This window comes from Lytechinus variegatus, chromosome 14, assembly GCF_018143015.1.
Source record: "Lytechinus variegatus isolate NC3 chromosome 14, Lvar_3.0, whole genome shotgun sequence".
Taxonomy (NCBI): domain Eukaryota; kingdom Metazoa; phylum Echinodermata; class Echinoidea; order Temnopleuroida; family Toxopneustidae; genus Lytechinus; species Lytechinus variegatus.
The window spans coordinates 21,549,579-21,573,620 of record NC_054753.1 but is presented as its reverse complement, the minus strand read 5'-3'; the positions used below and the strand labels follow the sequence as shown (position 1 = coordinate 21,573,620).

The window sequence follows — 24,042 nt, the reverse complement described above, 5'->3', positions numbered from 1 at the left end:
GTTCAGATATATATCTTATAACAGAGTGGTCAAAGTTTATAAATATTTAAAACCATGTTGAATTAAGCTTTCTGCATTAATGACTATGGCAAGTTATCAAAATATTTCATGCAATGGAACCCAATACAAATTAAAGCATGTGGGGACTACACATTAAGGTTTTTTCAGTTAAAAGAAACTCATCAATTGTGCTTGTAACATAAAATTTTATGATTAAAGGGGAAGTTCACCCTAAAGAAAACTGTCGTAAAAATAGCAGAAAAAATAGTAAAAAATATTGGTAAAGGTTTGAGGAAAATCCGTTGAAAAGTAAGAAAGTTATTAGAGTTCAAAGTTTTGGATTTGTGACGTCATAAACGAGCAGCTGCCCCATGTGTTATGTAATATAAAATGCATGAATTTCAAATTTTGTATGGTTACTGATGACTTAATTTTGTTTCCTATTCATCATCAGGTGTGAAATGATTTGTCTATTTATATACAAAAGGTACAGTGAAAACGATTTTCAATTTTCTGAGAAAATGACATTTGCTATGTATTAGTGCTGCTTTCATATGACGTCACAAATCAAAAAATTCTGATAACTATTTAATCATTTTTTTATTAGTTTTTCTGCTATTTTTACGATAAACTTTTTGTCAGGGTGAACTTCCCCTTTAACTAATGATAATTTTATTGATCTACAGTCCTTTTGCATCCTCTGACAGCATGTAACAGCATCTCTTTTTCGATTGGCTCATTAACACCTCTTATAAAAAGTGCTCAATCAGCACATGACAGTTTGTTTAGTGATTTCACTTTAGGTGCTGAATTTTAGCAGTTTGGGTGCTCAATGCTACACTTCACATGCTGTTTGTAGTGCTCACCTCTAGTGTTGCAAATCCGCACTTAAAATGTAGTCATTACACTAACTCCTATAGTGTTCATTTAGCACTTTCTTTTCAGAGTGTACTTATACTCTATTAATCTACTCCTACAAGGGATGCTGATATGAAGGTTGTTTATTTCATTTTAATGAATGGATAGGTGTTTTTCAATCCCACATTTGTCTCATTAGAAATTGGAGAATTTTTTCTGTAATCCTTTCACGGACTGTTGTGATTTACCTAATATCAGTGAATTCTGCAAAAAATATTCATTTTATGCTGTGTAAGTTTGACGTTGACGGTAGTGAATTTCATTCAGGTTATAACATTCTCTTCCTGAAAGTGCTACGTTTATTTTAAAGGAAGGAGATTGAAAAGCATTCAAGTAAACATTGGAGTGTACTAAAAGCTATTACTTTTGCTCTGATGCCAAAGTTTATGTGCCTGTGTATGTACTGATATTATCAGTTAGTGGTCCATATTTTATTTTATTGTAAATATACATGAGAGTTATATGGTATATCATTAAAGTATTGATCATAGCCAAAGAAGTTATCTGACTCTTTATTCATGTTATTACAGTGTCAAGCAGTAGCGTGATGAACAAAACGTTTTGAGGGGGGCATAGCGTATGATATGGGGCAATATTTCTAAACGTATGTGAGGAAGCAAAGTGAGGGAGAATAAATGAATTGACCTTTTTCAATACAAGAATATAATTTTGTCATAGATTGTGACATAATATACAGAAAGGTTATATAATATTTCGCCCCGTTACCTTTCCTTTTCCGTTGTTCCCTTTTTTTCTTGATCCTGAAAACTTTGGGGGTCAAGGGTACACCATAGCCCCCCCCCCCCCGTATGCCAGTGTTGTGAAGATAAGTATCGGGAGAGTAACCAAGGGCGGTGCCTATGTGTTTTGATAGGGGGAGGGCTAATCAAGATGAACTAGAGGTTACACCATCCTGGGGCAACCTAGAGTTACTCGATCCCGATATCTCTTTTGATGCCCTTCCATATTCCCTCACCCTTATTTGGTAAAGTTTTCACTTTTTTATACTATTTTCAAAATCATGGGGCGGCATTTGCCCCTTATCCCATAAAAGTAAAGGTAAGCTTATACTCATGAGACCATGATCAAAGTACATGCCCATTAGAAGCACAAAGTTTGTCTTTGACTCTCATCAGGAGTAAAGGTTGAACAAATATTATAATCTGTTCTAGTACCCCCCCCCACCCCGCCCAACGAAATAAGAGGAGGGTGAGGAACTGGCGTACAGAGGTCATTAAATATAGTAAATTAAAAAGCGTGAAACATGTCAAATCGGTTTTAAAGGACCAGTCCAACCCCAACAAAAAGTTGATTTGAATAAAAAGAGAAAAAATCCAACAGGCAAAAGACTGAATATTTCATCAAAATCGAATGTAAAATAGGAAAGTTATGACATCATAAAGGGGCCAGTTGCATGAAAAAAGCTCTGGCAATTTTGTTTTTACCAGAGATGTTCAATGGCATAATTTTGTTTGCCAGAGTTTTTGTTCATATGCCAAAAAAAAATTTTAATGGCAACAGTTTTATGCAACAGGCCTCGGATGTCTATTTGATTCACGTTGATGTTTTTCGTAATATGTTTGTGATATTGAGACGATATAATGCCAAAACACGTTTTCATTATTATGACAATCGTTATGGTATTTTTTAATTATTACAGATGCGATCCTTATACAAGAAAGTCGTAAAAAATCACAAGTAGGCCCTCCAGTGTAATCACAACACAGATTTAAGCACTGGGACCCGTTTCATAAAGACAGTCTTGTTAACAAATGCACAATTTCTATAACAGATATATCAGCCAAGCAGATTGAAGGAATTCAGTAACCTTTAATCGCAATTTTAGTTATTACACTCCACTCCACTAGTGGTAAAACCTTAACGTAAATTAGCCCAAATAACAACTCTCTAACACAAGAAAAAAGAATAGCCGACAAACAGATGACAATCTAATAGGTTTTTTTGTACAGCACGTATGGGACCAACGCATATTTTTTTTTACTTCTTTTCAGTTCCAGTGAGTAAAAATGACTAACATCCCCGAAACCATGAAAACAAAAAAAATATCACTTATATACAGAGGTATATTTTTATATACCTTTAATCTTGAATACCATGTAGAGACGCATATTTGTATTTTCTTTTAGAATTTTGTTATTTCTTGTATCACGGTTGAAACATGATTTCACCTAAAAGCTACTTTTCAGCAAGGTCGTGAACAATGCTAAAACATGAAATTACAAAATGATAACGAAAACATAATACAAGAAAAATTGAAAATAATGCAAAAATTAATAAACAACAAAATTGAAGTATACAGAAATGAAAAGCAACGGAATGAAAAATAATATACAAATAATCTACAGATTCAAAATAACAAAAAAGGGTATGTTAATTAATCGTTTTGGGGGAATGGTCAGAGAATGGGCATTGTTTTAAAAAGTGATATGCAAATGTTGACGGATATTTCGGATTGTTACGGTTAGGATATTGATCAATTTAGAAGCTGAGAAAAAAGGCATTTTCTGAGATACTTTGAATGGGTCTCAGAATTATTATTCATTGCTGAACTACCTTGGAAGATACGATAATCCAAATTGTATTGAAAGAGTCAAGAAACTTAAGGAACAGAATTACAGATTGATCAACAGACAATTGGTTAACATCTGAGGAGCTCCGAGTATTAAGAGTGGATTGGAATATACTATAAAAAAAATCAATTTTCAGATGGGAGTCGTAAACGACGACCCGCTGGTCTGATTTTAATAGTTGCACGTTGCTCGAGGGGAGACAGAATTTAAGTCTTGGTCCCACTGCACTTTGGGATGCAGAGAGGAGGGAAAACGGAAAAGAATATTGCCATCCGTTTGAAAACGTTATGTAAAGGACTTGTCCTACTGTCCGACGGACACAAAACATATTCATAACAGAAACAGCGACACGCAAAATTTCGGGGTGGCTCCATCCGTTTTCATCCGCTCCAGAGAATGGACAAAATGGGCGAACAATGAAATCACACTGGACGGATGCTCGATGGATATAGGGCGTATCTAACACGTATAGGCAAATTAAGAATACACAACGGAATAACGTTTTCCAACAGATGGCAAGATTCATTTTCGTTTTGCATCCTCTCTGCATCTTTAAGTGCAGTGGGACCGGGCCTTAAGGAAATACATTGGGAGGAGAGAGCGAGAGAAAGCGAAAAGAGAGGGAAAGAGTGAGAACAAGAAAGCGGCCGGGTTAGGGATGAGGGTAGGTACGATCAGCAGACTCTAAAAATTTTGAGGAGAAAAAACAGCCCCTGACAACATTAAAGCTGTTTTGGATACCTTAATTACGATCGGCTGCTGATCATCGGTAAACAAATTCATTTTAATATATGACTTTGAAAATGAATATATAGTATAAGCTAAAAATAGCGTGCATAATCATCATCGAAGGATGGCAAAGCTGTATCATACTGACTTTCCATAACGCTTTCCCTTGGATACTGTCTGATAGTCTGTTCGTAACCGTCATATTCTGAATCATAGTCATAACCATAATTACGATGACCCTGATCGCTGGTACCGTCGTCATGTATCACGTTTCCGTAATCATTTGAAAACCTTTGATTCTGGTACGTTGCCTCATAAGCTTCCGGTTCCTGATGATGGCGGCGCGTTACCTGACTTGGATCCTGTATCTGGTGATTCTGGTACATTTCCTCATAAGCGTCCCGATCCTGTGGGCGGTGCGTTACCTTACTTGGATCCTGGATCTGGTGATTCTGGTACATTTCCTCATAAGCGTCCCGTTCCTGAGGGTGGTGCGTTACCTGACTTGGATCCTGGATCTGGTGAGCTGGCATTGGTGGGTCCTGCATTTGGTATGCCACCTGATCCTGGTATGACGGTTCCTCAAAATCTGATGGAATTCTTTCTGCTGATGGCTGGTGAGGGTCTGGATTTCCATACGCCAAGTGAATGACTTCTTGATTCGCACTGACCTGTTGGTAACGCAGATGGTAGTTGTCCTGTTCTGAAGCCGCGACGCCCTCTTCGACGGACCCAACCGTGTTCCCGTTGACATCATCTCCAACAGGTTGATGAATACCTGGCTGAATGCCGATAGATTGGTGTTTATCCTGGCTAAGGTCTTGACCATATCTCATCGATTTGTGATGGACATCTGCTTGCTTTACCCATTGCTTGATGTCGCCTCTTGGCTTTCCACCTTTGCTTTCAATGACGGCCGCTGTAGCAGCTGCATTCCAATCGTTCACTGAGCTCGTTGCATCTTCGTCCTGCTCAAATCCATAGTTATCTAGATCTACTGGTTCGGGTTTCCCATCATCGCCGTCGTCATCAAGGTCATCGATGGTGAATGTCCGCTTCTGATCTCTTGGCCATTTCAAGTTGATGAGTTGAGCTATAATGACCATGAAGATCAACCCTCCTGTTACAATGACAGCCAACTGAGCTCTTCCTGTCCATGGATCGTATTTCGTTTGGATAGTATCCGAGCACGTCGAGACATCTCCATCGATAATCGCAGTGTCGTTCGTCAAAATGGGCGTTATGCAACTCACGTACAACTCCCAATGCGTCAAATTTTCCCCTACGGCGTAGGACGTGTTCATGCCTTCTATCTCGACTTCATGGACGACTTCCATATTTTCCCGAAGATGAACGCTGATTTGACATCCCCAAGGATAGAAATCGTCACTGTCATCAACCACCCACTCCCACTTCAGCGTGAAGGATTCCTTCTCGACATCGATTGCCGTCACGTTGACGATTTCATCATATCCCCTGACACACGATGTGGATAATAAGATGCTTGCCAGGTGACAGAGGAAACTAGACAACCTCCTTGAAACCATAGCTGTTACTTTCTCCTCGGCCTTTATAAATGTTCAAAATAGGAGATATGTGTTTTTAGTATATTAGATACCTAAATGAGCTGTATTCAAGGACGTACAGGGAAGTTTTTCCTGAGGGGTATAAACATTTGTAACATTTACATTTTGCAAGTGAAGGTATAAAGCGACCAAGCTGACAATGAGTGCATTTCAATCTGAGAATAAAGGGTTGGGTGTATGGGCATCCTTCGGAAAGTTATGTGTCAAATTTGTTTTAAAACTATCCTTCCCCTCTTTCAGAACATGGCTCACTTTGATGTGAAAGAACTACATCAAATCAGAAGACCATTATTTACCGCTCGTACTCAATTCATAATTTCATTAATCTCCTTTTTATTCTTTCTTTCTTATCCTTGTCCGTTTTTTAAAATACTATTTTTATTATCTTAGTCCATCTAATTCACCCCATTGCAGCCATTATTATTGTTTGGGTTTATTTGGCGGGGGTAAATCAAACCAATAAAATTCAACAATTATACCTAATTCGCAATCGAAATTGTTTGGTAATTTGATTTTAGATGCTACCATATTTAATATTTTGTTTTTGAAATAAGATTTTGTGCATAACAGATATTACGATCATTACAATATTAATATCTTATAATTTGCTTGAAATAGTCTGAGGTCAGAAATGCATTCTAGTCATACAAAAGTATATATATTTGTTTTATAATTCATTAGATTTAGATCGCTCATTTTATTTGAATTCATACTGGTATGATGGTTGTATGGGAGAACAAATTCAATAAAATTACATAAAATATGAATGCATTAACATCATGAACATCGACGAAACTAAGGCCTAAGGAATTAGTCAAATCATATTTAGAGATTTCAACAACTATGGACGAATGAGAGTTAAGTTGCCTTATAAAACACTAGTCAGCTATTTAGTAGGTATGTAGTAGGTAGCTATCTAGTGTGCTAGTATGTATGCTAAAGAAAATGTACTTACGTTTTGGATCTAGAAGATGTTAAACCAAAAATTACTTATGAAGCTCAAAAACGAAGGCAGCCAATCATTTTAATATCCACGGGTCCAATTTAAGGATAATCTCAATTTAAACCACCCAAAAATCTGAAGCTGTAGCTCTGAGAAGAAGTAAGCCTATAGGCCGACCGTCAAATGCATTGCCTAAATGCACGACATAATATGGGGTGCATTGATATTCGTTTTGTCGTGGCGTATGATATAAAATGTGCCGCAGTTAAAATATAACCCGGATACCGACATTCGCCCAAACAGTAGTTCAAAGTACGAAGATATATGATTACCTAACCTCTTGTTTCATGCAGAATACACTTTAAAGTAAACATTTCTCCCTTAATGGGCTTCTTAAACGTCAATATTGGCATGGCTGTAATTCGGTATTAATTCCATGATGTGTTACGCATTGGCGTTTTGGGGTTTTCCCAACAACTGCAAACACCCTCCCTCACACACACACTAACACTTTAGTTAGGCCTACTGCAATTCTACGAAAAGGTGAAATTACCGAACATACAATATTCAGATATAATTTGAATATTGTTTATACGCTTTTTAATTAATATATGTCTCGACACATAGACCTACGCGTGTCATATGGTTTTTGTCCTTAAAAATGGACATTTGTCAGTGTTTGCATTATTTCGGGAAATAAAACTGGTGGTTTTCCTAATCAGTTATAATATTGAGAGTATTCGCTTCACCCGCGACGCACGACGGATTAAAAAAAACACAGGAAATGTATTGCAAATGCCTGTCAATTGACAATGCAGCCTATAGCTGGGCGGTCTTTGTCGAAACTTGGTGAACCGGAATAAAGTTTCGTCATAAGTTTTGCAGCTGACGAAGACTAGGAAATACGTCGTTTGTTAAGAGTCCTGGACGAAACTACTGTTTTGATTCAACAATTTTCGACAAAGACTTCTTGATCTTTGTCAGTAAGGGAATTTTTACAATACATTTTGCATGTTCTTGATTATTTGTCGTGTGTCATGGAGCGAAAAACTAAAGATTGCAAATGCAACTCTGTCATTCAGGGAGTTACCAACCGACAGCCGGTCAGGGTGCGGCCGCTATATATGTTTCTCTCTCCAAGAAGTGAAAAAGGGAGGAAGCGCAATCAGAGAGAGAAAGAAACAGGTAGAAAGAAGAAAGCGAGCTGTCAATGTATGCGACCTAGGTTGACATGTAAATCTCTAATCGTCATATTAGTCAATTGAAGAGAAAATGAGGTAACGTTGAGATTCTCCCCCCGATACCCTACCGTATCGCGGCATAAAGGAGGAAAAAATATCTTTCGACTACATACCTATAACCATATGACTTCATAATATCTTCGCACCCTCCCTGAGAGGACATAGAAATACACGTCTATAAACTGAGTTATGTAACGAATGGAAGGCAATGGCTTCAGCCTCTAAGATGGCGGCGCGATAACGTCAATGCATAAGATCTATAATGTAAAGGATAACATCTGTTACATCAGATAGCATCTAATGAGCAGTGATTTGTAATATCATGTGATAGGGTTGCTTACTCTTGCAAAAAAAAATCGAGATGATTATGTTTGGGGGAGGGGTGAGTGGGTCATATTTCATCTATCAGATGGGCCTCTTGTAAGGTTTATTTTCAACCGGTGTATTGCTAATTAGTGAAAATACCAACTCGTCTACTAGCATTTGGTCTACGATCAGTTCGTCTACTATCAACAATGGAAGTGTCGTGGTGTAGCGGTTCTGACTCTCGCCTTGTAATCAGAGGGTCGTGTGTTCGAATCCCACCATGGCCTAGCGTCCTTTGGCAAGACGTTAATCCACACTTTGCCACTCTCCACCCAGGTGTTAAATGGGTACCCGGTAGGATGTGAAAGCCTATTGTAGTATGCCTAGCAATTGAGTCTTGTAACTCTTGTTGGAATGCTCCCCAGGGAGTGGAGAAGGTGCATACATTGTATGCGGGCATGCAAGGATCCGATGACCGGGGTAATAATAAGTCTAAAACGCTTAGAGACGTCGTTCCGATGTATTAAGCGCTATATAAATGCGGAATATTATTAGTCTAACTGGCATTTCGTCCACCCACCATTTCGTTCAATTGGTCCGATAACCAAATTAGTCAATTTCCCATTTTGGTCTAAAATGGACGAAGTGTTACTCGGGCGAAATGAATGAAAATAAAGCTGATATTAGACCAACTGGTTATTAGACGAAATGGTCATAGACGAATTGGTGATTGGACGAAAAGATGATTGGACTAAAATGGTTGTTAGACGAAATGATTGATGAACGGAATAGCATTGGACTAGGACTAAATGAAAGTAGACCAAGTGATGAGTTGACGAGTTGGCAAGAGAGGAATTATATTCGTACACACATAATGAATGGGGCCGTAAAACGGATGGCGCCATCTTTCAAACGATTTTTTTTCCTTTTTGGCGAAATATCATCTTTCTGATAAAAACGCCGTTTCAGTTCAAAGAACAATATGTATTTTAATTGGTGCTTCTGCATATCGATAATACATCTCTGTCCACATTACCCATTTAAAGTTCTCACTGAAGAAATAACATAAGAAATAGGGCATTATATCAGTAATGTAATGTAAAGTAATATCTTTATATGTATTTGTAATTACTTTTATGTAATTTTCTCCTTCATTCTATTTAAAATATGTGTAAATAGCATTTTGAAACCTTGTCAAAAGCGCTATACAAATATCGACATTAATGGTATGATAAATACAAGCTCAAGCATACCTTTTCAATAAAATTACTTTTAATAATGATAATTATTATATTACATTTGTAAATTGCGCATCACAACTGAAAACAGCCACATACTTTTCTTTTTTACGTATTTTTGTCTTCTTCTTTTCCACGTTCTTGATCACTTGAAGAAGAAACTGAGCACTGGGAGGGTCTGTGCTCATTGCTATGCCAGCCCTGATAAAAAAAATAACATAACAAATATGAGTTATATGAGGCACTAACTGTGTGATGTAGATAGCGCCGTCTTATTCAACTATAAGTTCCAAGAAGATTCGAGGGTAGACACTTATCAACTGAATTTACATCTATGTGTATGCTCTTATTTGATTCGATTTGTTTCACAATCGGAATAGAATTAATGATATAATAAAAAATGTCTGATTTATTAATTTATTCATAAAAGAGAATAACCGATACAACCATTGCAATTGTTGATCTTGGTATTGGTTAACTTATTATTCAATGAAGTTTATTATTCATTTTAGTATCGTATAGGGTTGAAAACATTTTTGGCTAGTTTGGTTATTGATGAGCTTTAGATGAACAAGATGAGCAAGAGTTTGAATTTATCTTGCATAAAACGCAATAATTCGAATGGAGATGTCTATTTTGGATAAGAAGCCGATTCAAACAAAACACATAATGGCCTGGGCATGCCGAAAAAAAAAGAAACTAAACATCTTCACACTCGCAAAGTTAAGTAAAGTTTAAAAACAGCACCAAAAATTTATGTTTTTATTGGTCTTTCTTGTCGAAAAATAAATTTCCTCGTCGAAATTAGGTTTAGATTAGGAAACATAGTTATCATCTACACCAATAGATTTGTTCCTCTTTTGAGGTGCATCCAACCACGCCAATTAACTCATATCCACGCGCACACCGCACCTACTGATACACACACACCCTATCATATACACACACAGTATTATACACACAATGTCATATACAAACACACCCACATGCACCCAACTTTGAAAGAACTGCATCACTAAATTGCCATTAATAAGCTGGCACAACTTTTCTGCGTTTGTTCACCACCGAACTATGTATCCGCCATTTTCACAGCTTAATACCACGAACGGAAAAGGATTAATGATATGTTGTTATTTCTTTGATTTCAACCAGGCTGCAATTTCTTAAAAGTTTGGACATAGTGTCTGGTAAGCAACGCAATTGGAAATATTTCATGATATTGATTGGTCCTGCGTGAGTATTTTACAGAGATTATTTGAGTTATTAATCCGGACAAATTTTTATGTTTGGTTATTGCTGATTAAGCCTATTGGCCTCGAATATACCCAGGCCCCATACACTATTCATAATGGTATTTTGGAACAGAACCCTTGTTATTTAATTTAGAAAAGTTGCAAACTTAATATTTTTGTGTAAAGAGGTAGTTTACCTCCGACCTTATTGAGCAGTAATAGAAACACACTACAAAGTTAGATTCCTAACTCTACAAAAGTTTGTGAGTTTAGGGTAACTGATCACTGAAAATGAGCTATCCAATGCAATTTCCTCAAACTTTGTTCATGTGTTGGAGTATTTGATACCTTTCAATCCGTTCAGAATAATTTAATGGTAATGATTCTAGCTACATAAAAGGATGTAATGCACAATAATATTAATCCAAACAAACGAGACAGTAAATGGCCTACTATAACACCATTAAAGAAATTGCAGTTTTGCATCCGTATGGCTTGCATGTTACGTTATTAATCATTTGTATTCAAACCATATGTGGTTTTATTCATACAGTGTAGCGGGCAAGTTAAAAAAAACCTGCTTTACACAAATACTTTCTCTACATAATCACATGGATTAATGTATTGTAAATGATTAAAAGCACAAAAATAAGTTATTTGAAGAACATGAACTTAACATATTATTTACTAAGTAAAATATGTATATAACTGGTAGAAGCGCATATAAATATGTGAATACATTCTGAAAAAATAATGCATAACGAATTTTGAAGTAAGCCCAAAACAAGTGAAGGCAACACTTTTACTTTAGTAAGTTATTATCTGCCAACATGGAGTACAGATGGGGGCCTAGGGGGCAATGCCCCCAACCCCAAAAATAAATAAAATGAAAAAAAATAACGACCAAGAAAAACAGCGAAAAATGGATAGAAAAATAAGTTGAATATGATATCATCTTCTGAATGTTACGTCAAAATCGACCACAAAACTACTTATATGAAAATAGTCGGAATTTTTGCTCGCTTGCACCATGATCAAAATTTTGTCCCATATGGCATGGTTGGCCCCCTCAGATTTTTATTCTTAGCACATTACACTACTGATACTGTAGGCCTATATTTTCAGCAGAAGCGACTTGGGAAGCATTGTTGGAATTATCACCAGAGCACGCAGAAAATGTATGGTTTTTATTAGTCCTACTTATAATGTTAATTGTAAGTAATTATAAGTGACATAGATCTCTAAAGGCCACCGCACACCTTACGACTGTTCGCGATCCGATTTTAGAACAGATCGCATTTTGCTAATTTTCTGAAAATGAGTTATTGTTATTATGAATTATTTGAGATTAAAATTAATTGAAAGAATATTAATATAACCATTATGAAAGATTGCAAGCCTTTATTCTGGAGTAAAGGCCAAATTAGTTTCAAATCGTGGCCAATCGTACGACTGCTATGACGTCATTTCGACTAGATATTAAATTCGCTTTTATTCTAAGAAGGATGATGGCATTGTCACAGATTTGGACATAGGTATTCGTGCGATGATTTAGAGCATTACACAGTAAGATATTCCGTGTTTCCATAATAGCATCAAATTCTACTACGTTTTATCAAAAAATCGGGTCGCAGACCAATCGTAAGGTGTGCGGTCGCCTTTAAGAGTAGACATGGTGCAGGTGCTTCAATGATATCAAGCTCATTTGAAAAACCTGATTATTCAGAACTTCCTAGGAATGACGAATATGTCAGTTTTCTTGAACATTAAAGAATGAGGAAAGACCACATTAAACAAAAACAAAACAAACAATGTAAACAAAAGTTTGATATTTTGGGCTTTTATAACCGTAAGACTATAGTCCTAGTTAGGCGTGACTTCAGAATACGGGCCTTATTTCCATGTACTCTCTAGGGCAACTCTGCTGCTCAACCATGTCAGACGAATGGCCCTGCCTGGCGTAAAGACTTCACCATTGACACAGCAAAATGCGCTGAATAACTTCAATTTAAAGGTATTGTTTAACTTTGCGAGCAGCCGATTTAAAAAATTCTCAAACCAAGATGAAACATGTGTACAAGTGCATGTTTAAGAACTAATAAACCCTGAAAACAACCATTATTGAGAATGAAAAGCTAAAACTACATGGCAAACCCCGATTTTGTAAATATGCGTCTTATAGACGCCTAAATAGTACACATAAGTGTATGGGATGAAATTAAGATGTTGTTTCCGGTCACTTTATTTTCAATTTTTGAAGCACTAAATAAACCAATGTTAACCAATCACTTTAAAGTGATTGGTTGAAATTGGTTTGACTTTTAAAAAAATCTGAGCTAGAAGGTCACACTTGTCACCTGTGTATGTGATATGTTACAAAAATGAAGCCCAGAAAAAATTGCCTTCGAAAATATTATTTAGTGCTTCAAAAATTGAAATATAAAGTGACCGGAAAGACCATCTTAATGTCATCCCATACACTTATGTGTACTATTAAGGTGTCTATAAGAAGCCTATTTACAAAATCGGGGTTTGCCTCGTAGTTTTAGCTTTTCATTCTCAATAATGGTTGTTTTCAGGGTTTATTAGTTCTAATACATACACTTGTACACATATTTCATCTTGGATGGGGGATTTTTTAAATCGGCTACTCACAAAGTTAAACAAAACCTTTAAGCCGATTCAAAAATCACGCTTATTACGGTTGTAACAATATTCAAGATGAAACACAGACGCGAATACAACACCAGGGTTGCCTATTCCAAAATCCTCTACACAGAGAGAATTCGTTTAGTAGAACTCAGACAGTATCCTTTGTGATTGATTATGATGATTGAGTGGGCATGCTTAATTGTTTGGAATCAATGAACAGAAGTGACGATTATGACGTTATTCATATTGTATTTTTTTAAATGTTTTCCATGTATTGTAACTGGTTGAATAATCAAGAAGGAAATTGCGAGAGATTTTCGATGTGGTCTGCTCTATAATTTTTATCACAATTAAACATCTGGGCTATCAACATGACCCTGAGACACATACGAAAATCGATGTGATCACGTGATGATATTACATTATTTTTTTTGTCGCAAAATTGAAATACTCTTCTCCGTACACATGACATGTGTTTCTTACAATATGAATCAATAGGTCCTATTGAAAAGACCTAGGAGCGTATTTATATTTCGTGCCTAAAACAATGACGTTATTAGATTTTAAGTAGATGAGATTTGGCCCATTGACCAGCCCAGAAAACGACCGTCTCCCATCCGAAAGTTCACCCACACACACACCCACCTTCTACCGCATCATGCATCTACTGTGACCCCCTCCCCCACACACACACTCACCATCCCCGCACTATGGATCCACAGTGACACACCCTCTCACGGACAATTGTCCGTGGGAATATGACATCAGTCACCCACAACCAAGCACACTCAACACACCTAAGCCCGGCCTCTCTCCTGCCAGTCATTAACACGTGTTTGCACTCAAATGCCCCTTTTGTGTGCTGCCCCCTTCCCCCATCACGCCCCCAAACGAAAAAAAGTTCCACCGACCCTGCCTTAAAGGGCAAGTCCACCCCAACAAAAAGTTGATTTAAATAAAGAGAATAGTACAACAAGCATAACACTGAAAATTTCATCAAAATCGGATGTAAAATAAGAAAGTTATGGCTTTTTTAAAGTTTCGCTTAATTTCACAAAACAGTAATATACATATCCTGGTCGGTAGGCAAATGAGGAGACTGGTGATGTCATCCACTCATTATTTCTTTTTTTTATTTTATTATATGAAATACTAAATATATTCTGACTTTGAAATATTGTATAATTCAAACAATATAAAATAAAAGAAATAGTGAGTGAGGGACATCATTGAAAGTCTTATTTATATGACACTGACATGACTGAGTTGTGCAAATCACTTTTTTGTGACAAATAAGCGAAACTTTAAAATGTCATAACTTTCTTATTTTACATCTGATTTGATGAATGTTTCAGCGTTATGCTAGTTTGATTTTCTCTATTTTTTTCAAATCAACATTCTTCTAGGGTGGACTTGACCTTCAAGTATTTCCCAAATTATCGTTTCATAAGATAAAGACATTTCTCGTGTAACTCACCCGAACAAGTAATATCCACAGCCATGATGTCACGATCAATTGCAATTCTGTGGAAGATATGCCCTTTCGGGCCCTTATTTTTAAAGCATTTGGCGCGCTTACAACGACCAAAATGTTTTAAGTTGTACTTAGTTCAAAATATATCCACAACTTTTTCGGAATAAATAAAGTTTGCAGATCGGAAATGACACATATTTTTCTTCCTATTCTGCGGTTTCCGGTTCTCAGTGTAAAATCAGATGTAATATTTTATTTTTATTTTTTATATTTTTTTATAAATTTCTTTGTAGGTGTCGAACTTAAGTGACCCGGTGAAAATGGAATAGTATATATATCGGAAGCTCGAGAACAGAAGAACTGCAAGATTGTTGTTTCATGATTATGTTATTTTCAAGAACATTTGGCCCATCCTACTACCACTACCAAGCACCAAACAGTTTCTTCAGCGTGTCTTCTGTAAATTTACACAAACGACATGAGAGTGAATGATTGGTGTTTTTTCTCCCGAGAAACCTACGATGGGGCGCGATTTTCTGATACAAGTTTTCTTCTGTGTCATCGTCTGCTCATCTCTGATGATGGTGTTCGTATTTAATGCTAATGAATCCGTGAAAGTCTGGAAAAAGTCGCAAAATGGCCTTGGCGATGACGCTCTGGGTTCCTCGACGCGATTGCTCTCAGAAGATGGACATAACGACTTGTATGCTGGAAAGATCAAGAGATCTAGAGCCATGAAAGGGTTCATCAACCCTTCAAGAAATTCTCCAAATGCCGCAGACTTTGTTGACAACCATGCCAATGGTTCAACCTCGTATACTGAAAACCGTGTGCTCTATAAGTTTTATAAAGCAAGCCAGGATCCTTCTTACGATTGCGTCATCAGGATTATCAAGCACCACAGACCGATCGATGAGGAGGTTTACATGAACAATGAGGAATGGGTCAGGTCTAGTTGCGAGGGCACACCTTGTAGTATAGAAGTGAGATACAGTCTGAATTTGAGAGACTTTTGGGATTCGGATGTCGTCGTATTGATGGAGGGGGCGTTCGGTAGCTACGAATGGAAGTATCTCCTTAGGGCGAGACCGCCAGGACAAATGTGGGTGCTGTATGCCAAAGAGTGTCCTGTACATGAGCCACAGTTAAGTCCACCGTCGGATTTATTTTCGGGTAACCCTTACAACCTTAGCATGACGTACCGATCAGGGTCAGACATGTATAACCCGTATGGATACTTCGTAAGAGATCGACCTTGTGGTATAAAGAATCTGAAGAAGTCAGAGTTGATGATGTGGATGGCATCTCGATGTAACCCGCTGGGATGGGAACGAGCAAAGTTTGTCCAATCCTTGAAGCAACATCTGAATGTCCACACCTACGGGCGTTGTGGCACGTTGGAGTGTCCGAAGAATGACCGGGGCAGCTGCCTGTCGAAGATGAGACTTTACAAGTTTTACCTTTCCCTTGAAAATAGTGAATGTGCTGAGTACATCACCGAAAAGATGTGGAAAAATGCCTTCGACAATGGCATGATCCCCGTCGTATATGGGGCAAGAAAAGAAGATTATCAAAGGTTGGCGCCGCCCAATTCCTTTATTCATCTTAACGACTTCCGTACGATGGAAGAATTTGTGGAGTACATTAATTTATTGGATCGGAATGAGACGCTCTACAACAAATACTTCGAGTGGAGGAAGTTAGGAAGGGTTTACTATGGCGCAGGGATAAAAGGAGCAACGCACACTTCAAGACTCTGTAACGTGACCAAGAAGCTTCTGGAGATCGGAAAGGACCCACAGAATTCATGGAGAGCTCGAAATCCTAATTTTAGAAAATGGTGGACTGGATCGTGTGTGCATCAGAAAGAACTCTTAGGTGTGAGAATATAGAGTGAGCTAACAAGTCCATATTGAGAGTCTCCAGAATAACAGTGATCTAGGTAGCATCTTGTGCAGGACGAATATAGGAAACCATATTCAAAGGCCATCCACTTGCTGGATAAAATACACATTTCGTCAGCAATCGTTGCTGTGGTTTGACTGTGGCCCTCGGTTCCATTTTTCATAAAACTTGTTAGAAAAACAAATTAACAATAAAGCTACCAAAATTGTTCAATCTGATTGGCTGATGGTACATTCGTGATAAAAAAAAATGTGCGTAATTATAACAAGTATTTATGAAACGGGACCAAGGTTTGACAACCCTCTCCTTTCCAGAGTGTCAAATTTAATGCTGTCCCATTTCTTTGATGGGGATTCGAACTAAATTTTTAAAGTCATTCTTCTAGAAGCTTACAATTTGACATCAAATAATCTGCTACTGGCTGAAAATGCAGGGATTTCCAATGATTTCAATGGCCATAAATACATATTTTTCTTCTGTCAGTCATGCTAGCAGCATCATCGAGGCGAATTACAGAGTTAGACAGTCGAATGCCTCTGCCTTATTCGACAAATTTGATGTAAGACAGCTTTAACGTATAAGGCGAGCAGATGAATGTTCCTCAAAATTACTTGACGTCAAATGTGTCTATTGCTTGTAAAGCGATTCCTGTATAATATGGGATGTAATCCTGTTAAAGGACAAGTCCACCCCAACAAAAGTTGATTTGAATAAAAAGAGAAAAATCCAACCAGCATAACACTGGAAATTTCATCAAAATCGGGTGTAAAATAAGAAAGTTATGACATTTTAAATTATCGCTTAATTTCACAAAACAGTTATATGCACATCCTGGCCTGTATGCAAATGAGGAGACTATGATGTCATCCACTCACTATTTCTTTGGTGTTTATTATATGAAATGTGTAATATATCTATAATTCAAACAATAAAAAACAAAAGATTGATGGACATCATCGACTGACTCACCTACTTGTGCATATCACTGTTTTGTGAAAAATAAGCGAAACTTTAAAATGTCATAACTTTCTTATTTTACATCATATTTTGATGAAATTTTCAGCACTATGCTAGTTTGATTTTTCTCTACTTATTCAAGTCAGCTTTTTCCTGGGGTGGACTTGACCTTTAATGAACAGCTTGTATGAGTCACTTTTTTTCTAGAATTCTCATGTCACCCTAATATTCCCATTTATGACTTATGACCAGAATCACTTAAAGGGATGGTCCGGGCTGAATATATTTATATCTAAATAAATAGAGTAAAATGCTGAAAATTTCATCAAAATCGGATAACAAATAACAAAGTTATTGAATTTCACAGTTTATCAATATTTTTGTGAAAACAGTTATATGCACATCGTCATGAATATTCATTAGTTAGGCTGATGATGTCACATCCCCACTTTTCTTTTAATTATTTTATTACATGAAATCATAAATGTTTCATTTTTTCATTCATGTGTAAACGATGTGTCTCCATTATGATGAAATAAGTTGCGGCAATAAATAACTGCACTTAATCAGTTGTCTATCCAATTGCTTTAGTTCTCGGTTGAAAATTTTTGAATAAACCTAATTTCATATAATGAAATACAAAAGTACAAGTGGGGATATGATTTAATCAGACCACCTAATGAATATTCATAAAGACATGCCTAGAACTGTTTCACCGGAATAATGCAAATCTTTAAAATTCAATAACTTTGTTATTTGTTATCCGATTTAGATAAAATTTTCAGCATTTTGCTCTGTGAATTTTACTTTAACTTTTGTTGAATTGAAACTCTGTTCTTAAGAGGTGGTTTAACTATGGATAGCCAATTCTGACACAGATATCTGAACTATAGTTATAATGATAAATAAGGAAGATGTCTTCTATAGAATGAGGAAAGAACACATTAAACAAAATAAACATACAATGTAAGCAAAAGTTTTTATATTTTGGTTTTCACACTCTAAAAAGAAATCAGTCAAAATGACTAGGTAATAGGGTCAGGTGGGGTGCAACTGTTATTCTAGTCGTATTTTACTAGAACAGAATTATTTCTGACTAGAATATAATTATGCCAGAAATGTGACTATCAGTGAATGCCATATCAGTTGCACCCAGCTGACTACTGGTCTAGTCAATTTGACTGATTTGTTTTATGCATAATGTCAGCGCAGTGTTAGACCATGGTCCAAGTTAGGCTGGACTTCAGATTACAGGTCATATTATTGCCATTTACTGCCCGGGGGCCCACTTCCATTCACGAGTGGATACCATGCGCGACCATGGGGTCTCGAAAAGCACCCTAAACACTTAATGTCCATATTCTGAAAATACACCCCTTAACAAGTATTGGGGTGTGAAACCCTACCCTTAACAAGTATTGGAAACAAAACGATACTCTTGGCAAGCATTCCCTGAAATGAACCTCTAAACAAGTACAGGAATGTTTTATTGTTACGGGTCCTTCGGTCGTCGGCTTTACCTTATTTGGTTTAGTACGACCCCACCTTCTACACCTCGCGCAAATCGGACTCTAAACACAAAGTGTTAGGGCAAAAAGGACATCCTTTATCAAACATTTAAATTTTGTCAATGTAAGTGGCCCGGGATTTACTGTCTTGGGCAGGGGCGTCGATCCATTTTTCAGATTGGGGGGGCAAAATCATTAACGTTCCAAAGGCGGTCGATCGTACAAAACACCCACACACACACCCTCACCCACACACACACACACATATATATATATATATATATATGACTCATGAACAGAGAAACGTATCACACAGACACCCGGTATCTCACCAAAAAATTAATGTGAGCGCGAAGCGCGAGCTGAATTTTTTTTTATACTGACAGGAAAAGCGTGCGTGTTCAGGACTGTTTGTAGTAACTCATGAGAATGATATAATATCTCACTACACAGATAGTATGAGTGCCGAGAGTGAGCTGAAATTTCTTTATATTGTGACCTGAAAGCTTGATATTCTAAGCATTTTTGGTACCAATGATTAAGATTGGTATCTAAACGAAGAATAGATGCGAGCGCGAAGCGCGAGCTGAAAATTTTGATATTCACATCTGAAACAATGACAGTTTAATGGACGTTTTTGATAAGAACAAGATATATATATTAAAAAAAGATGATTGCAAATCGAAGCAGGAGTTCTTTTAGTGAGGCTTAGAACTGAAAACGGGACATTTACATTCACCTATTTAATCATGAAAAGTATGGGTTTTTGCTAGAGAAATGATGCGAGTGCGAAGCGCGAGCTGAAAATTTTTATATTCCAATCTGAAAAGCGGACATTTTGAGCACGATTTTAAATAAAGAACGAGTTGTGTATCTCAATCTCGCTTGCTGAACATTACAATCTTGTTTTTTGGGGGGCATATCCGGAATTATTGGGGGGCAAAATGATATGTTTGCCCCCCCCATATTTTCATTGGTGGGGCGATCGCCCCCCCCCCTGCCCCCCAGGATCGACGCCTCTGGTCTTGGGGCAACTCTGCTGCTCAAACATGTCAAAGGAATAACCCTGCCTGGCGTAAAGACATCGCCATTGATACAGCAAAATGCGCTGTGTGTGTGTGTGTTTGTATTTGAGTTTTGTCAGACGTGTATCAATCAGATATGATTATTTACGTCTGGGACCGACCTTTAACGTCACCATCCGAAGGACGTGACCAGGGCTCGAACCTCGACCCTCTGCATCAATTTGAATAACTTCATTTTAAGCCGATTTACAAATCACACTTAATACGGTTGTAACAATATTCATGATGAAACACAGACGCGAAAAATACAACACCAAGGTTGCCTATTCAAAATCCTCTACACACAGAATTCGACCAGTCTAACTCAGACAGTATCCTTTGTGAATGATTATGATGATTGAGTGGGCATGCTTAATTGTTTGGAATCAATGAACAGAACGATTATGACGTTATTCATATTGTATTTTTTTTCATGTTTTCCATGTATAGTAACTGGTTGAATAATCAAGAAGAAAAATGCGAGAGATATTCGATGTGGTCTGCTCTATCATTTTTATTGTATTTAAACATTGGGGCTATCAACATGACAATAACACGTACAGAGACATGATCGATGTGATCACGCGATAATAGGGTACGAGTTTCGTTGCAAAATTAAAACACTCTTCTCCGTCCAATTGACATATGTTTCTTAGCATATGAATATATAGGCCATAATGCCAAACACTTTAACGGAAAAGAGGAACGTGCGTATATTTCGCGCCCAAGGCAATAACTTTCTTAGGTTTTAAGTAGATGAGATTTGGCCCATCGACCAGACGAGAAAAGAACCGTCTCACCAAAGAGAGTTCACCCTTTTCACCAACACATACACACTCACACCCGCATCATGCATCCACTGTGACATCCCCTCTCTCGGACATTATTGTCCTCTCATACCTCCTATACATACTTTCCTGCGCTGTAAACGCCGCATTCACCCGCACCCACACACACTCAACACGCCTAAACCTGGCCAGATATTAACACGAGTTTGTACCCAAATGCCCCTTTTTGTGCTGTTTTGGCCCCATCCCCACGCCCCAAACGAAAATAAGTTCCGCCGACCCTGCCTTAAGTAAAGTCCATGTTCATAAGATGAAGATATTAATTTTCTCTTGTAAATCACCCGAGCAAGTAACATCCACAGCCATGATGTCACGATCAATTAAAATTCTGTGGAAGATATGCCCTTTCGGGCCCTCATTTTGAAAGCATTTGGCGCGCTTGCAACGACCAAAATGTTATAAGTTGTCCTCAGTTCAAATATCCACAACTCGTTCGTTCGGAATAAATAAAGTTTGCAAATCGGATATGACACATAGTTTTCTTCATATTCTACGGTTTCTAGTTCATAGTGTAAGATCAGATGTAATCTTTTATTTATTGATATTATTTTTATAAATTTCTTTGTAGGTGTTGAACTTAAGTGACCCGGTGAAAATGGAATAGTCTATTGGAAGCTCGAGAACAGAAGAACGGTAGGATTGTTCCATTATGATTATATTATTTTGAAGAACAGTTGGCCCATCCTTCTGCGACTTCCAAGCACCTAACAGTTTCTTGATTGTGTCTTCTGTAAAATTACACACGCGACATGAGAGTGACTGATTGGTATTTTTACTCCGAGCAACCTTCGATGGGGCGAGAATGTTTTATCCAAATGTTTTTCTGTGTAATCGTCTGCTCATCTCTGATGATGGTGTTCGTATTTAGTGCTAATGAATCCGTGAAAGTCTGGAGAAAGTCGCAAAATGGCCTTGGCGAAAACGCTTTAGGTTCCTCGACGCGATTGCTCTCAGAAGATGGACGTAACGACTTGTATGCTGGACAGATCAAGAGATCTAGAGCCATCAAAGGGTTCAGCAAACCTTCAAGCAATTCTTCAGATGGGGCGGACTTTGTTGTCAACCATGCCAATGGTTCAACCTCGTATACTGAAAACCGTGTGCTCTATAAGTTTTATAAAGCAAGCCAAGATCCTTCTTACGATTGCGTCATCAGGATTCTCAAGCACCACAGACCACTCGATGAGGAGGTTTACATGAACAACGAGGAATGGGTCAGGTCTAGCTGTGAGGGCACACCTTGCAGTATAGAAGTGAGATACAGTCTTGATTTGAGAGATTTCTGGGATTCGGATGTAGTGGTATTGATGGAGGGGGCGTTCGGTAGCTACGAGTGGAAGTATCTCCTTAGGGCGAAGCCTCCAGGACAAATGTGGATGCTGTATTCCAAAGAGTGTCCTGTTCATGAGCCACAGTTAAGTCCTCCGTCGGATTTATTTTCAGGTAACCCTTACAACCTTAGCATGACGTACCGATCAGGGTCAGACATCTACAACCCGTATGGATACTTCGTACGAGATCGACCTTGTGGTGTAAAGAATTTTAAGAAGTCAGAGTTGATGATGTGGATGGCATCTCGATGTAAACCGCTGGGATGGGAACGAGCAAAGTTTGTCCAATCCTTGAAGCAACATCTGAATGTCCACACCTACGGGCGTTGTGGTACGTTGGATTGTCCGAAGAATGACCGGGACATCTGCCTGTCGAAGATGAGAATGTACAAGTTTTACCTTTCACTTGAAAATAGTGAATGTGCTGAGTACATCACCGAAAAAATGTGGAGGAATGCCTTCGACAATGGCATGATCCCCGTCGTATATGGGGCAAGAAAAGAAGATTATCAAAGGTTGGCGCCGCCCGATTCTTTCATTCATCTTAACGACTTCAGTACGATGGAAGAATTTGTGGAGTACATCAATTTATTGGATCGGAATGAGACGCTCTACAACAAATATTTCGAGTGGAGGAAGCTGGGAAGGGTTTCTTATGGCGAAGGGAGAAAAACAACAATGCAACCTTCAGGACTCTGTAAGTTGACAAAGAAGCTGGTGGAGATCGGAAAGGACCCACAGAATTCATGGAGAGCTCGAAATCCTAATTTTAGAAAATGGTGGACTGGTTCATGTGAACATCAGAAAGAACTCTTAGGTGTGAGAATATAGTGTGAGATACAGTACAAGAAATCAAGAGTCTCCAGAATGGAAGTGAAAACCAATTAGAAAGCATCTTCAGTAAGACGACTTTATCATGTTTAGGAAACCGTGTTCAATAGCCCTGCATTTGCTGGATAAATTTCGTCGGCAATTTTTTAAAATATCTTGACCGTGGACTTGCCTAGGGTCTGCTTCATAAAACTGGCTATGATAGCAAATTTACAGTAGTTCAAAGCTACTGAAATTCTTCAATATGATTGGCTGATGGTAAATTCGTTGTAAAAATCACTGCCCCGTGTCTGCCTTGTGGATTCCAACCAAATCTTTGAAATTCAATTTTCATATGCATTTGATGAGAAGTAAATTGACGTCAAATAATTTGCTACACACTAAGAAATAAAGATTCAAAATTGAACCCCGAAAGGTTGATGCAAAATCAGCACCCTATGGGTTCAAAAATTGAACCCCTGATTTGGGGTTCAAAAATTGAACCCTGCGGTTGGGGTTAATTTTTGCACCCTGAGGGTTCAAAACTGCACCCCTAGGGTTTCAATTTAAAATTTAGGGGTGCAGTTTTGAACCCGCAGGGTGCAAAAATGAACCCCAATCGCAGGGTTCAATTTGAACCCATTGGGTGCTGAATTTGCATCAACATTTCGGGGTTAAATTTTGAACCTTTATTTCTTAGTGTGTACTG

At 37.8% G+C, this 24,042-nt stretch overlaps 3 protein-coding genes across 4 annotated transcripts; 2 read left to right on the top strand and 1 right to left on the bottom strand.

Moving 5' to 3' along the window:
* Positions 1-3,900: 3,900 nt before the first annotated feature.
* On the bottom strand, positions 3,901-6,988 carry LOC121428071. 2 transcript variants are annotated; one of them, XM_041624649.1, is made up of 3 exons: positions 6,780-6,988; positions 4,739-5,806; positions 3,901-4,663 (listed from the first exon to the last, which is right to left on the bottom strand). In XM_041624649.1, exons 2-3 carry the CDS (start codon positions 5,783-5,785, stop codon positions 4,331-4,333), a joined length of 1,380 nt encoding a protein of 459 aa, XP_041480583.1. In that variant the 5' UTR covers positions 5,786-5,806; positions 6,780-6,988; the 3' UTR covers positions 3,901-4,330. The 2 variants fall into 2 exon arrangements, with proteins under 2 accessions (XP_041480583.1, XP_041480581.1); XM_041624647.1 differs by having other exon boundaries at positions 3,901-5,806.
* Positions 6,989-10,586: 3,598 nt separating this feature from the next.
* LOC121428129 (alpha-(1,3)-fucosyltransferase 4-like) lies at positions 10,587-17,561 on the top strand. The gene is made up of 2 exons (XM_041624721.1): positions 10,587-10,739; positions 15,204-17,561. Exon 2 carries the CDS (start codon positions 15,399-15,401, stop codon positions 16,800-16,802), a length of 1,404 nt encoding a protein of 467 aa, XP_041480655.1. The 5' UTR covers positions 10,587-10,739; positions 15,204-15,398; the 3' UTR covers positions 16,803-17,561.
* A 4,204-nt stretch (positions 17,562-21,765) lies between these two features.
* Positions 21,766-23,755, top strand: LOC121427788 (alpha-(1,3)-fucosyltransferase 4-like). The gene has a single exon (XM_041624349.1). The coding sequence runs from the start codon at positions 21,942-21,944 to the stop codon at positions 23,352-23,354; it is 1,413 nt and encodes a 470-aa protein (XP_041480283.1). The 5' UTR covers positions 21,766-21,941; the 3' UTR covers positions 23,355-23,755.
* Positions 23,756-24,042: the final 287 nt, after the last annotated feature.